The 15,515-nt window shown below is 37.6% G+C and overlaps 1 protein-coding gene across 9 annotated transcripts in view; it reads right to left on the bottom strand.

The window, feature by feature from the left end:
- The window catches only part of PRUNE2 (prune homolog 2 with BCH domain), a 292,750-nt gene that overhangs the window by 208,949 nt on the left and 68,286 nt on the right, over window positions 1-15,515 (bottom strand). For all 9 annotated transcript variants that reach the window (XM_012474548.2, XM_012474544.3, XM_064361635.1 and 6 more), the window contains exons 5-6: window positions 3,912-4,064; window positions 960-1,054 (exon numbers count right to left, since the gene is read on the bottom strand). In XM_012474548.2, coding sequence (XP_012329971.2) covers window positions 960-1,054; window positions 3,912-4,064 — 248 coding nt within the window. The remainder of the gene's footprint in view (window positions 1-959; window positions 1,055-3,911; window positions 4,065-15,515) is intronic.

The following is a 15,515-nucleotide window of genomic DNA, read 5'->3' as shown; positions in this document are numbered from 1 at the left end:
GCTACTCAGGAGGTTGAAGCAGGAGAACCGCTTGAACCCAGGAGGCGGAGGTTGCAGTGAGCCGAGATGATGCCACTGCACTCCAGCCTGGACGACAGAGCAAGACTCCATCTCAAAAAGAATTTTTTAAAAAATAAAAAACACAAAAAGAATAGCAACATACAATTCTATAAACCAAAAGACAAATTCCTATAGAGCATATTTCATCTCCATAAACTCGAGAGTTAAGTGCTTCAACCAAAGGTAGATAACCTGATAAAGATCAACCAAAGATAGATAACCCGATAAAGACAATACAGCAGTAAAGAAATACACAGACTTCTACAAAAGCACAAATGTGCCTCTGTAAAATATAGTTCCCATTAGTTAGGTTAATTAAGATTAACATACAAGTCATTGAAAGCCCCCAAAGCAGACAAAAGATAATTCACCAAGGAAACATACAAACACAAGAGTAGCATTCACTCTGAGTCATTCAGTTAACAGACTGGAAGGCGGTTCCTTATTAATACTTGAGTTGCTGCCATTGATTACCAAAATGGCATGCATCCAGACAGTTTTCAAGATCAAAAGACAACTTTTTTTTTTTTTTAAAGAAAAGTTCTATGAACAATACAGGGTGGTACACAGAAAATATGGAAGTGAACCTAATCACACATATCATAATTGCTATTAAACAGGTTAAATATATACCCACATCTGAATGTTTGTATTCTAGACTTTGTTTTACTGAGATGAACGAAAGAGCATTCATCTTGAGAACCCAGGTTTGGCATTTTTCATTGTTGAGCATAGTGTTTTCACCCAAATAATAACCTGCCAGTATATTCCAAGTCAAATATATCACAAAGGTGCAAAGGACTACCACGGGCTTATCCAATGGAGAGAGTTATCTTCCAGTTGCTCAGACTGCAATTGTGAGAAATCGATCGCTGCTAAAAACGCATTTCCAGCCTTACCTCAAGGTTCATGCTCACAGTACTAATGGCCACTTTGATCTCTCCATCTGACAATTCCTTTAGATCTTTCAACATTGTCTGTTCAATACTTAAACCTGTGGATGACAGGAAAAAAACACCATGTCATACTTGAGGGATTTTTTTGTGTGTGTAATATCAAGGGATATTTAATTTACTCTGTAAATTTCATTCTTTTCCCCTCAAATGTCACTTTTATCCACAATAAATATACATACATTAAGGCAATAATCACATCACGTTTGCATCAGTTAGGATCCCAATAGAAAAAAATGCACCTCTTTTGCTGCAAAAGCAGATGTGTTAATGGCAGGACACTTACAGAGATGTGGGCTGGATGAGAAAGTGAATAAAAGATGATGAGGCATCCAGAGATTAGCAAAGGAACACAGGGCAAAAAACAGATCTGGAACTGGCGAAGGAAGAAGGCAGGGAAGATCCACCACAGTCTCATTCTTCTCCTTGCCCCTATCCCTACCTGTTCCTAACTCTTCCTTTGGTCAAACTCAACCAGAAGCCAGTGTAGTGGGAGCCCATAAGATTAAATACTTAGGGGTCCACCTCTGGAGGCCCAGATCAGACAAGGGCAGGAATGAACGGGCGGAGGTGGACCAACGAAGAAAAATTAACACCACCATGCAAACTAGTTAAATGATACCAAACACAGCCAAAACTGGCTTCAGGCTGCATTTAGGTAAGCCCCCATGTTTTCTAGAATAATTTCATTCAAAATGCACTTTATACATGTGACTCATAAGACTATCATAATTAGGTGGCTTACCCTCATAATAGGCTCTGGCAATGGAGTTATTAAATTCCCAAATTAATGGGAGTAATAATCCAGAATGGATAAATTAGCCAGAACTGCATAGTCGTAGTCAGTTGACCAATGGGACTCAATGAAATCTATCACAGTAAAGCAGCAAAGGATCTGGCTTGACATTTAATTCTCACACTACATTATTACATCTGATTAGCCCTACTCTCTCAGGAAGAATATCTAGAGTAAAGTCTAGTAAAGCACTGCAATTTTCCCAGAGGTATGTTAAGACATCAGAGACCACTGCTTGCTCTAACCACTCAGAACACTCTCTCAATCACAGTAGCATGGGGAAACACACTGGCACTAAATATTTTTCTTTGACTCGAAGATTGAAAAGCCACAATCTTTCACAATGCAGCATAAAATGATTTATAGAAGACATTGTGACATTAAAAGTTTGGTGTCATTGTGAAAATGAGTGACAAAATGCATCTGCTTGTACAGCATACACACACGTACACTCACACCTATGTATACATAACAGAAGGTGCAAGGGACACTGTGAGGGCCCCACCCCATTTCCTCAGACTTTCCCATCCCAGTGCACCCAGCGTGATGCTCCACCACCAGCAGCTGTCTCTCTTTTCCTGAGGGCTTTCCTTGGCCACCAGAGCCTGCGCTGGAGAATTAAGACCCCTGGGACTGAGTAGCCTACAGTCTTCCAGTGGTCTGCCGGTAAATGTTTAATGGCCAGTAACAAAATCTGATTTGTAGTGTTTGTCAATTTCAGGGCTCTAAACACTATTACCGTGGCTGATCTCAAGCTACCAATCCAACATCACCCAACTCAAAAAATTCCTGCATATTTAACCATCAGCTCCTGGAGCCCAGATGAGCACGCCACTGCACCCCTCAGGTGGGACGACCCTGAAGTACAAGTTTATGCTCTTTCTCGTGGTCTCCTGTGGGATTAAGCTCTGGTTTCCCATGGAGCCAACTTGCTTGATGAAGCACTCCATTCCCCTATCAGTGTTGAGTAGAACCACCTCCCACATAAGCTACTTTGCCTCAGACTCTGCCCCTTCTGCCCCAGGAGCAGGAGTTGGGGCGGGGCGGTTGTCGGGGGTAGGGGGGTTCCTGAACTAAGAGAGAGAGTTATTTAATTTACTGTTTACATCTTAAAGACAGATAAGCTGGGTTTAATCCTGGCCTGGTCACCTGCTGCTTTTGATTGATGTTGGGAAAGCAATGACCACTTCCTGCACTTTAGTGTCCTCCCCCATCTGGAGACTGGGGCAACAGAGCACTGACTCTTAGGGTTGTCATGAGGATTCCGCAAGATCATCCTTGCCAAGCTGTGCCATCAAAACCTTGTATACAGTAGGCATCCAGTGAATTATAGCCATTTTTCATTGTAAAACAGTTGATCTAGGAAATTCACTGTCCTGACAAAGCCTAGACTCTGACAACATCTTCATCAACGTAGCCATCTTCTCTCTCATTTCCTTCTCAAACTAATTGATTTATGAAATCCCACTGTGCTTGACATTGTTCCTGCTGTCTCCTCAAAATAGAATCCCGTCAGCACAAGGATTGCATGTAATGATATACCTGGGATGTGCACTGGACACGTGAATTAACCACACATCCAGACATGAAGGCTTCAGAGGAGAGGCCATACCACAAGCTATCTGTTTCCAGGGAGACAACATTATGTGCCTGAAAACCTTCCACCAGCACAAGTAATAGGAAGAAGGTGAATTACATTCAATATACCTTCTCAGCCAGCCACAGTGGCTCATACCTGTAATCCCAGCACTTTGGGAGGCTGAGGCAAGTGGATGACTTGAGGCTGGGAGTTCGAGACCAGCCTGGCCAACATGGTCAAACCCCATCTCTACTAAAAATACAAAAACTAGCTGGGCATGGTGGTGTATGCCTGTAGTCTTAGCTACTCGGGAGACTAAGGCAGGAGAATTGCTTGAACTCAGGAGGTGGAGGTTGCAGTGAGCCAAGATTGTGCTACTGCACTCCAGCCTAGGGGATAGAGCGAGACTCTGTATGAAAAACAAAGAAAGAAACAAATATACCTTCTCAGGTCTGATGACACTCCATGCCACAAACCATCCCTACTCAGGAGGGACGAGAGAGCTGGGGATGGAGTCACTCACCCTGAGCACTGAACTGGGTCTCCTGCAGCACATTGATGATGTCCCTTCTTGGAGGCAAGTTAGGAAATTTTTCTTCCAGGATGGAAAGAATTTCCTCCTGCTTCTCTGAGATCTTCTCTGATTCCATGGTCATCCACTTGAAAAGAATGCTACCTGAAAGATTTGAATAAACATGTGCTTAAAGCTTTCCAGCCATGCCAGAACAGGGGCCAGGAAAATCAGTGTTTCTTAGCCTCTCAATCTAAGCTTTCCATTCCTGTCTCTCACCTGGACTGGGGTCCTCCACATGTAACATTCCAGAGGCAATTTTTAGAAAACAATTGAACCATCATCCAGCTTCATTATTCTCCAAGCATTGCTCTCTACAAATTAACTGATCATAGCATACTCTATGATACAGAATTCATGGATAAAAGAAAAAATGTGTAGCTTCCCCCTACCCTACCCAAAAACACAAGAAGATATACATTGGTCTTAAGTGATTTCAAAATGGAAGTTAGTGGTAAACTATTTAAAAGTGTAATCAGTCTTATTTTAAGGGACCACAGATAATACTGTTCCCACTTATTATATGACGAATTTTACATACAAACTTCTTCCTTGTCACACTAAATGAATCTATAATCCCACTCTCAACAGCTGAAGAATCTGACAAGGTGGTTAACCTGACACCCATTTCTGATCTCCCAAGCATCATCACAGTTTTAAAGTCATTTATAATGATCTAATTATAAGGACTCAAAAGCCAAGTCTAAATCACAGGTTTAAATTACAAAGTAACTTTCCAGTATGAAGGACCTTGCACAAACTCCTGTGACCTCTGTGGATAATCTCATCTTGAAAGGGAGGAGTTACCACCCCATATGTACTCTTACTCTTCCCCGCATTCCAAGCCCAGATTAACACAGGGTCGCCATGGGAGAGAGAAGTTTTGCTTAATGATGAATGATTAAACTCTCTAAAAATCCCCAAATCTATTGAATAATCAAGGTACTACCACCTGTGTTTCAGTGTAGCCGTAACGTAAGTCACGGTGGAGGGAAAATGGAAAATAAATAAAAGAGGGAAGAAGGTAAAGGGGGAAATAAAGTATTCAGTGAGGGAAAACTATGGTACCCAATCCAAACATATGGCCTGAGACCTACAGAGTCTAGAGATGAGGCCTACGCTTGCCATCAAACATGCTGGAACGTTCCAAGCAAGTCACCTGGCCTCTGTTTCCAGTTCTCTTTTTTTTTTTTTTTTTTTTTGATACAGAGAGTTTCACTCTTGTCACCCAGGCTAGAGTGCAATGGCGTGTTCTTGGCTCATTGCAACCTCTGCCTCTTGGGTTCAAGCGATTCTCCTGCCTCAGCCTCCCAAGTAGCTGGGACTACAGGCATGTGCCACCACGCTTGGCCAGGTTTCCCAGTTTTAAAACAGGAATAATACTGCTTTCCCAGCTCACAGTGTTATGCTAAGAATCAAATGAATGTAAACATCATAATGAAAAGTAAATATTGCCAAATATATTTAAAGCATTTCATCCATTCATTACCTCACAAACCATTACTGAGTGCCTTTTATGGGCCAGGCACTATGCTCGATGCTAAACGATTCAAAATTAGACTAGAGATAACCTTGCCTCTTGAAGCTCATGAGAAATTAGAGGTTACAAATAAGTAAGCACAAACATTATCAATAACAGAGAATAAGAAATATTGCTGGGGAAAAACACAGTACTCTGAATCTAGGCCAAATTTACGGTTCAGAGAAGTCTTCCTAGAGACAGTTAACTTAAGTTGAGCTTGAAGGACAACTAGGGACTTAAGGCAAAGGCAAGAGAGATATTATGATCCAGAAAGAGCCCGTGCAAAGGCACTGGAGTGGGAGAGAACTGGGCCAGTTCAAGGAATAGAAAGCAATTAATTACAGGTAGATAGTAGGATTTTAGCAGGGGAAATGTTGAAAAATTAGGTTGGAGAGATAAGAGGCCAGACCATGAAGGACCTTATAAGCTGCCTTAAAGTTTGTCTTTTATGTTTTAAGGGGGATGAGGAATCTTTAAAGAGTTTTAAGTAGGGAAAGTAACATGCTCACATTTATGCTTTATAAGAACCACTCTGGCTATCATGGAGAAAAAAAATTAGATGAGGAATGTGGGGAGGACCAGTAAGGAGGTTGTTTTGGGTAAGAACAGTCAGCACACAGACCCAAACTGATTCCGTGTCAACAGTCATTTGAAGGTGGAGGGCAGCCAACTGGATTCTGTGTATACCCTGTGGTCTGTCAATCTCTGACATAAAACTCACACTATAAAGATTATTTTCCCCCTCTTTATTAAGGCAATGGTAAATATGAATTTCAAAAAAAAATCTTCATCTGCTTCTGGCTCTGATAGACTACTTGTACTAAGAACAAGGATAAATGCTAGATCAAGTTTTTAAAAACCTGTGAATGTATCACAGAGTTACCCAAGTAACTGTCTTGGAATATAAGGTCCTGGAGAGAGTAAGCGCAGAGAAGCGAGCCTGACATTTGGCGTTGCTTTTCCTCTTATGCTAATTAGTAAGTAATAAAATAAGCCAATAGCCTCAAAAAGCAAATCTAACAAAAGTTTAGCAACCTATGGAGACAAAAACTAAAGTTTAGGGCCCTCTACAGAAAAGGAGTCTTAGTTAAGTAATCCAGGTTTTGAGACGGAACCCCTAGAGAGTTACATCCTAGGACAAGAGTTGGAAAACTAGTCTGGAGATCAAATCTGGCTAATTGCCTGTTTCTATAAATAAAGCTTTATTGGAACACAGCCACGTTCATTAATTCACATATTGTTTATAGATGCTTTTGTATTATATTGACAGAGTTGAGTAGTTTCAACAGAGACTGTAGGCCCACAAAGCCTAAAGTATTTACTATCTGGAACTGTGCCAACCCTGCCCAGGGAACAGGGTGAAGCGAAAATTGATCAGCCTTCATAAAGTCCGAAATCCCAATTTGAATTGGCTTAAGCAGAGAATAGTTTTTATCTGCCATTCTTCTGTCTTTGAGGTGCAAAAGTAAATCCTCCCAAGAGCAAAAGAATTTTGTCATCTCTGGTCTCATCATGTCTACATTTTTCATATACACTATTCAGCCACCCATAACAAATTACCAGTCATAAAGGAAACAGAACAAATGACTGGAAACTCTAGAAGAATAAACTCATGAGGAAAAGAACAGAAACAGAATCAGAGGGGATTTTTAAAAAATAGCTGAAGGATTACAACAGAGAATTAGAATCTGTAAGTAAAATAATCAAATGAAATTTCAAAACTGTAAATTTAATAATTTAGAACTCAAATGTGTTTAGAGCAGTTTAGACTCATGGGGAAAAGATTAGTGAAAAAAGAAAATAGGTCAGAAGAAAATAACCATACTGAAACACAGAGAGAAAAAATGATGAAAAATACATAGAGGGGCTTAAGAGAGATGGAGAAATGGAGCGAAGTCTAACAGATAGGCGCTAGTTCCCCTTGGAGAGGAAAGAATGAAGCTGAAGCAATATTTGAAAAGGCAATGGGTATACTAATTTTTCAAAATTGATGAAAGACATTATTCAAACATTAAAGAAAAACTATGAGTCAGGCACAGTGGCTCACACCTGTAATCCCAACACTTTGGGGGCCGAGGTGGGTAAATCATTTGAGGTTAGGAGTTCCACACCAGCCTGGCCAACATAGTAGAACTCCGTCTCTACTAAAAATACAAAAACTAACCGGGCGTGATGGTGGGCGCCTGTAATCCCAGCTACTCAGGAGGCTGACGCACAAGAAACGCTTGAATGCAGGAAGCAGATGTGACCGCTAGCTGAGATCATGCCACTGTCCTCCAGCCTGAGTGATATAGCCAGACTCAGTCTCAAAAAAAAAAAAAGAAAGAAAGAAAGAAAGAAAAAGGAAAAGGAAAAGGAAAACTATGAGCCCAAATCAGGGTAAAGGCAAAGACAAACACCTCTAGATGCCTGATAGTAAAACTGCTAAAAAAAATTAAAACACTCAGAGAAAAAAAGGGCTTTAAAAGTATGATTGAATTTTCAATTAAAATGATGAAAGTCTAAAGACAATAGAATTATATCTTCAAAGTGCTAATATAAAATAATTGCCCATCTAGAATTCTATACTGAGTGAAAACAAATTTTAAAAGAAGGCAAAATAAAGACATTTCAGAAAAAATTTAAAAATTTCACAATATGTGTCACAAAATCTACACCAAAAGAAAACGTTAAGGCAGAAGAAAATTATTCCATAAGGAAGTAAAGAAATTCAGGAAGGAAAGAAAAACATGGGACAATGTAAATATGTGGGTAAGAATAAATCAACTTTCACGTATAAAACAATTACAGTAATATTTTAAACAGTTTAAAGTATTATACATGCATAATTAAAATACATTTTAATAGTAACAAATTGAGGAGGGGCTAAGTAGAGAGAAGATGTTTTAGGTTCTTAGATTGTCAGGGAAATAATAAAATTATCAGTTTACATGATATTTTAACTGTATGTTGTAATTGCTGTTGTAACCACTAAAAGAATATCAAAAATACTTATTTAGTAAAGAAATGAGAGGAAAAGAAGAAAATGTGAGACAAATAGGAAACAAACAGCAAAATAATAAATTTAAACCCAGATGTAACAGCAATTACATTAAACATAAAGAGACACAGCACTTCGATTCAAAGATAAATATTATCAAACTGAATTTTAGAAACCAGAATGACAATAAACTGTTTAGCAGAGCACACCTTAAATATAATCATTGGAAGATTGAAAGTAAAAGGATAGAAAAAGATACAACATGCTAACACCAATCACAAGAAAGTTGGTGTAATATGCTAATATCAAACAAAATGGACTACAAAACAAGAAGAATTACATGAGATTAAGACAAATATTTCTATAGTAATAAAGGGCCAATCCTCAGGAAGACACATCATTCTAAATTTGTATGTACTGATAGCATAGCTTCTAAACATATAAAGCAAAAACTGACAAAACTAGATGAAAAATGAGATAAACGCACAGTCACAGTGAGAAATTGTAACACATCTCTTACTGTAAGAACCAGAAGGAAAAGGTATGCAAAAATATAGAACATTTGACCAACACAAGTAACAAACTTGACCTAATTAATGTATATTAAATTGCTATCAACAGTGGTGGACTACACTTTCTTTTCTAGTACAAATGAAACATTTACCAAAATCGATCATCTGTTGAAGCAGAGATCAAGTTCTAATAAATTTCAAAAGGTAGCCATTATAGAGTTATAGCTTGTGGCTACATGAAAAATAGTCTAAAAACAGTAACAAAACAAAAACAACAATGAACTTCTAAATAACTCATGATAAAAGAAGAAATCACAATGTAAATCAGAATATATAATACTTTCAACTAAGAAAGAATGAAAATATGACAGTTTAAATTGTGGGATTCAACTCAAATTGTGCTCTGAGGAAATTTTATAGCCTTAAAAGCATAAGTGTGAAAACACACACACACACACACACATTAAATTCACCTAAAAAAGGTAGAAAGACAAATATAATAAACATAAGAGCAAAACTTAAAGGAAATAAACACATATGGAAAAAAATCAATAAAACAAAACTTTGATTTCTGGAAAAAACTAATATAAGTGGTTTTGAAAACAACTCAAGAAAAAAAGAGCCAGGAGAGAAAGAAGACATAGTTTGCCCATATTAATAATGAAATTGTGACATAACAACAGATTTTACTGACATTAGAAGATACTAACAACTTGATTTTAGTAAGTTTTAAAATTTAGACGACATGGACACCACTAGGAAAATTCAACTTGCCAAAACTGGCAGAAAAAGAAATTAAAAATATGAATAGTTTTATATATATTTAAAAATGAATCCAAAGTTAAGTCTATAATTCCAAATATTTAAGAACTGTTAATTTTACATAAATTATTCCAAAGAATAGAAAATGAGAGATTTCCCAAAAGTCTAAAGAATTATATCTTCATTTTATGAATTTTTTGAATCTGCCATAACCTTAATACCAATACCTGATAGGGCATTACAAGAAAGAACAGATAGAGGTAAGTCTCTCTCATAAATATAGATGCAAAAAACTTTTTTAAAAACTAGTCCCAAGTCAAATTCAACAATTTATAATAGGATATTGTATAGCCATCAAGTAGGGATTTCCGAAGAATCAAATGACAAATTAATATTCAAAAAGCAATCAATTATAATTGACCATATTAATAAAGAGGAAAAATCCTATGATCACCTAGATAGATGGATGTCAAGTAGTAAAACTACTTCAGAAAATCTAAAACTTAATCATTATGTGAAATCTTAGTCAAGTGGAAATAGGGGACAACTTCTTTATTTGATAAATGGCATTTATAAAAACCAAATACAGAAAGCGAACATCACAGTTAATTGTGGAATACAGAAAGACTTCCACTTCAAATAAAGAATGAGAATAAGATGCCTAATTTTTTTTTTTTTTTTTTTTTTTTTGAGATGTAGTCTCACTCGGTCACCCAGGCTAGAGTGCAGTGGCTGTGATCTTGGCTCACTGCAACTTCTGCCTCCCAGGTTCAAGTGATTCTCCTGCCTCAGCCTCCTGAATAGCTGGGACTACAGGCGTGTGCCAGTACACCTGGCTCATTTTTGTATTTTTGGTAGAGACGGGGTTTTGCCATATTGGCCAGTCTGGTCTCAAACTCCTGATGTTGGGTGATCTGCCCACCTTGGCCTCCCAAAGTGCTAGGATTACAGGCTTGAGCCACTGCACCCGGCCCCAAGATGCCTAGTATTGTTATTCTTATTCAACACTGCTCTGTGAATCCTAACCAGAGTGCAATAAGGCAAGCAAAAGAAGTAAAAAGTATAAATAAAGGAAAATAAAGAATAAACACTGTTTTTCCTCATAGATGATACAATTATATGCATAAAAAAGCTCAAAGAATCTACAAATGAGCTCAGGATAGTCAGTAAATTTAGCAAGTTCACTTCATTAAGGTCAATAATACAAAATTGCCTGTATTTCCACAAATAATTAAAAATCAAAAATTGAAAAATGCAATAGCATCAAAGTATTAAATACTTAATGTGCCCTGGTTACAGTTAAACCAAGAATCCAATTTCTTTGATTTGGGGATCTTATTTCTTAAATATGTAAAATGGAAAGGCAGTATTCAGAAATTAATCTAACAGATGCTACATTAAACAGAGACCTATGGAATAATTTAGTGAAAACAGACATCTGAACATTGGCTTATAGCTAAGTTTGACTTGATTATTACAAAGCAGGTGATATACTGATTAAAGTATGAAAACTAATTTTAAAAGATGCTCATGATACTCTGAGTTATTTTTACTGCATAAGAAAGGCTACATCCCAACTTTATCTCAGGAACTTATCTATGGCAAATTTTTCTACTTTATGTTAGAAACTCAGTTAATTACAAACTTATTTATCTGTATCATGACTTACAGCAGCCAGAGACACCTCTCAGCAAATTCAAATCTATTTTTGTAGGGAGCATTGACCTAACTTACAGCAAGTTTTGCAGAATGAAAGAAATACTGAAATCCATAAGGACATACCCCAAAGTGTCCCAGCTATTTATAGGCAGGGTTGAGGGAAGGAGCGATTAACAGCAAGCAACGAAGAAAGCAATTATGAGGAAATAGTAACAAACACTTCATTCCATTAGAAAAGAAATCAACCAGAATATTCTTTCCTCAAAAGAATGGAGAAGTGAAGGACCTCTTGCCAAAAGCAATTGCAGTACATTAATATTAAACATGATCTAATGAAGTCAGAAATTGTTTGGGGAAAACATTCAACACAGTAAAGGCATAGTCTGCATGATAAATTCTTAGCAGAAAAGAAGGAGCTTAAATCTTTTTTTCTTTTACCTAGGATTGATTTTTTTCATATTGAAACAATTCAGGAATGAATAACAGAAAGGAAGAGGGAGGGGAAAAATAGAAGGAAGGAGAAAAAAGAAATACAACCTAGTTTACATGTTGGTCAGAAGTTGTATAAAAAGAAGCCAATTAACTGTCAACTATTCCCATAAATTTAAAATGTCTGAATTTAAGAATAAAGATTATCTTATCTTTGTGTGACAGAGAAATAGTGAACACTCTTGAGGGTGAGGAATCTTTCTGGTTTTATAACTAGCATTTCTCTCTACCCGAAGTATCCTCCTCCTAAGCAAAACAGTCCTCCCTCTTCCTAAGCAAAACGGGAAATGTAATTCCCTCTGGACTTTGTAACCATTTCAGGAGAGGGATGATTCACTCGTTGGGCAAGAGAAAAAAAAAAAACTGGCTCTTTTCCTTTCCTATTTGACTTCCTTAAAAGGATCTTTTTGAAGCTGTTAATCCAGGCTATTAAAATAGCAAGCAACTATTCTTTATTAAAGGTCAAATGAAACCACCAATAGGAAGGAGAGAGTTTGTTTAAATTTTAAAAACCTGGGGTATTAGTTTTTCACTTAGTACTAGGCTAAGAACAATTGCTCTTCTTTCTCTTTGTCCTGTGGCTTCTGTCAAGGCCTTATACAAATGAAAGTGAAAGGCCATTTGAGTAAGTGTGGTCTTGATCTAAGGGTGCCTGGTAATCAGTGGCTGAAATCTCATTGCCAGCTGGTTCCCAGAAACACACACGCACACAAATACAAATGTGATGTGCGTGTGTGAATGTGCACACAATCCCCAATGTGATGATTCAGCAATTTAATGGAGCTTAAATTTGGCAGTAGTCCTCTAGCACACATCTCCGGAGAAATGAAAGAATACAGGTTGAGGAGTCTGGTGAGTCTATAAGTGTTTGCTTTTGGCACAAACCCAGGGCATAACCAGGCACCAACTGTAGCCACCAAGACTGTATAATGTGACTTTATGGAAACTTTATGCCTTTGAAAATGACCACAAAATTATCTTAGAATCAGACAGGGGGAGGGAGAAGCCTAAGAACAGGAGGAGAAAAGGCAGAAGAGAAAGAAAACAAAGAAGAACCCAGCAAAAACAGGTGGGCAAGGAAAGGGAGATGCTAAGAGATTTCATTTCCAAAGCTCAGGGGCATTTCTGATCTTATCCTCATGAGCACATTCTCTTCACACACACTCACACACACACACACACACACACACACAAATTTTTAGATAAGTATGTGCCTTTCCAAACAAAAGTGGATGCTAATGATTTGTTTCCTGAAAATTCTAAGTTTTGGAGTATATCCTATTAAAAAGCAACAGCAAGACCTAGCAATTGTAAGAAGTATTAATTTTTCAACATGTAAATTATTTGTTTTATTAAATCTCCCACAAAGCCTGAACAAATTTTGGCCATAGATGAGTCGCCTGTTGACATTTATCTATGACTGTCCTGCCAGGGCCCAAAGGACAGAGTGACAGGGGACATTATTAGAGAAACACAAGCACGTTATTTCTATGCTGGCAACATGGCACATACCTCTAACTAGTATACAGATGATCCTTTAAACAACATCCATAACAATCACGTTCTACCTCAATGTTTGAATACAATAATATACCATCATGCAAACACTGATATGTAGCTACAGCTGTAAGCATAAGACTAAAAAGATTCAAACATGATTGCATTTAAATATGTAGTTTTTGGATTTAGACAAAAACATCAGCATGTATAGAAAAGAAATTTGGAGCAGAAAATAAGGTTGCTAGACTAAAGGGAAAGCTGATTAAAAAATAAAGTTATTAAAGCAACCCCCATATACTGATTGAGGAGTAGGAAGTATCTGACATGCTGTGCCCAATTCCTGTACATGTCCCCATTGCATGTGGAAAAGGACAGCGAGGGTGTATCTATGACATGATCAGGTGTCTTTTCAAGACTGATGCAAAAAAAATGTATTTAGACTTAATTATGTCTTTTAAAAATGAGAAACTGGTATGTGTGTTTATTTTAGTAAAAATATGAATATTATAATTAATCATTTTCTTAATTTTTTCATTGGCTCCAGGAAGCTTATATCCAAAATTTCAAATCAAATACTACTTTTACTCCTCCAAATTTATAATTCTATCTGATCTTATCCTTTTCTGTACTTGTTTATATTTTTCCTGACCTTGACCTATTCTTCTCTTTTATTATATTGTATGCATTTTTATAAGCATCCTCATATATTTTATTAAAGAAGGGAAAAAATAATAACATAGATAGATAAACCTATACAAGTAGATCCTCTACTTAATACAAAGGTAGAGATCTAAAAACAATGAATATATATACTATATGATTCCATTTATATAACATACAAATACAGACATGGGCCAGGCACGGTGGCTCACACCTGTAATCTCAGCACTTTGGGAGGCCAAGGCAGGCAGATCACTTGAGGCTAGGAGTTCAAGACCAGCTGACCAACATGACAAAACCCTGTCTCTACTAAACACACAAAAATTAGCCAGACATGACGGCAGACACCTGTAATCCCAGATACTTGGGAGGCTGAGGCAGAAGAATTATTTGAACCCTGGAGGTGGGGGTTGCAGGGAGCCGAGATTGCGCCATTGCACTCCAGCCTGGGCAACAGGAGTGAAACCCTGTCTCAAAAACACAAAAAACAAACACAGCAGCCAGAACCCATCTGCACCTCTATGGGGCACACACAGGGATGTTAAAACTATAAAGAAAAGCAAAGAAGAGTGTACCACAAAAATGAGAATACTGGCCGGGCACGGTGGCTCGTGCCTGTAATCCCAGCACTTTGGGAGGCCGAGGTGTGCGGATCATAAGGTCAGGAGATTGAGACTATCCTGGCCAACATGGTGAAACCCCGTCTCTACTAAAAATACAAAAATTAGCTAGGCGTGGTGGTGCGTGCCTGTAATCTCAGCTACTGGGAGGATGAGGCAGGAGAATCGCATTCTAGCCTGGCGACAGAGCGAGACTCTGCCTAAAAGAAAAAAGAGAATACTTGTTAACGCTAGTTAGGTAGAAAGTAAATCGTGGTGGGAAGGAGCACAAAAAGGTCTTTCTCTTTACCCGATAATTGTTAAAAGGGTGTTCACTTTGTGATAATTCCATGAACCGTTTATATGTGATTTTACATATATGTTTTGCATTCTTTTTGGTGCACAGTATTATACTCCACTAAAAGGCTAAAATTACATCTATTTATTTATTTACTCATTTATTTATATAACCGAATAGTGAAAATAAAAACGCCTGCAAAACACTAGGATTTCTAAAAGCTAAAAAGTAAATGATTAAAAGAAGGGGTTTTTGTTTTTTGTTTTTTTAACTAGAAGGAACAATATCCAAATTCTACACATTAAGAATGTTAGAAGGATGGACTGAAGTGGGTTGGAAATTAAAGTATCGCAGCTTAACGAAATCAATACAGCCATAAACATACAGAGCACATAAACAATCTTGCAAAATTCCTTTCATAACAGTGTTTATCGAGGGCCTACTATGTGCCAGGTACTTTTCTAGGTCCCAGAGACACAGCAGTGAAGCAATGCACACAACATAAAGGTCTGTTTTCTCATAAAGTTACATCCTGGAGTGAAGAAGCAAGGGGGAAGAGGAGGCTCCTGAGAGGT

This window comes from Aotus nancymaae, unplaced genomic scaffold (genome assembly GCF_030222135.1).
Source record: "Aotus nancymaae isolate 86718 unplaced genomic scaffold, 86718_ANA_hifiasm-v0.15.2.pri h1tg000041l, whole genome shotgun sequence".
In the NCBI taxonomy this organism is placed as follows: domain Eukaryota; kingdom Metazoa; phylum Chordata; class Mammalia; order Primates; family Aotidae; genus Aotus; species Aotus nancymaae.
The sequence above is the reverse complement of the archived record's forward strand: the minus strand, read 5'-3'. Positions and strand labels throughout refer to the sequence as shown.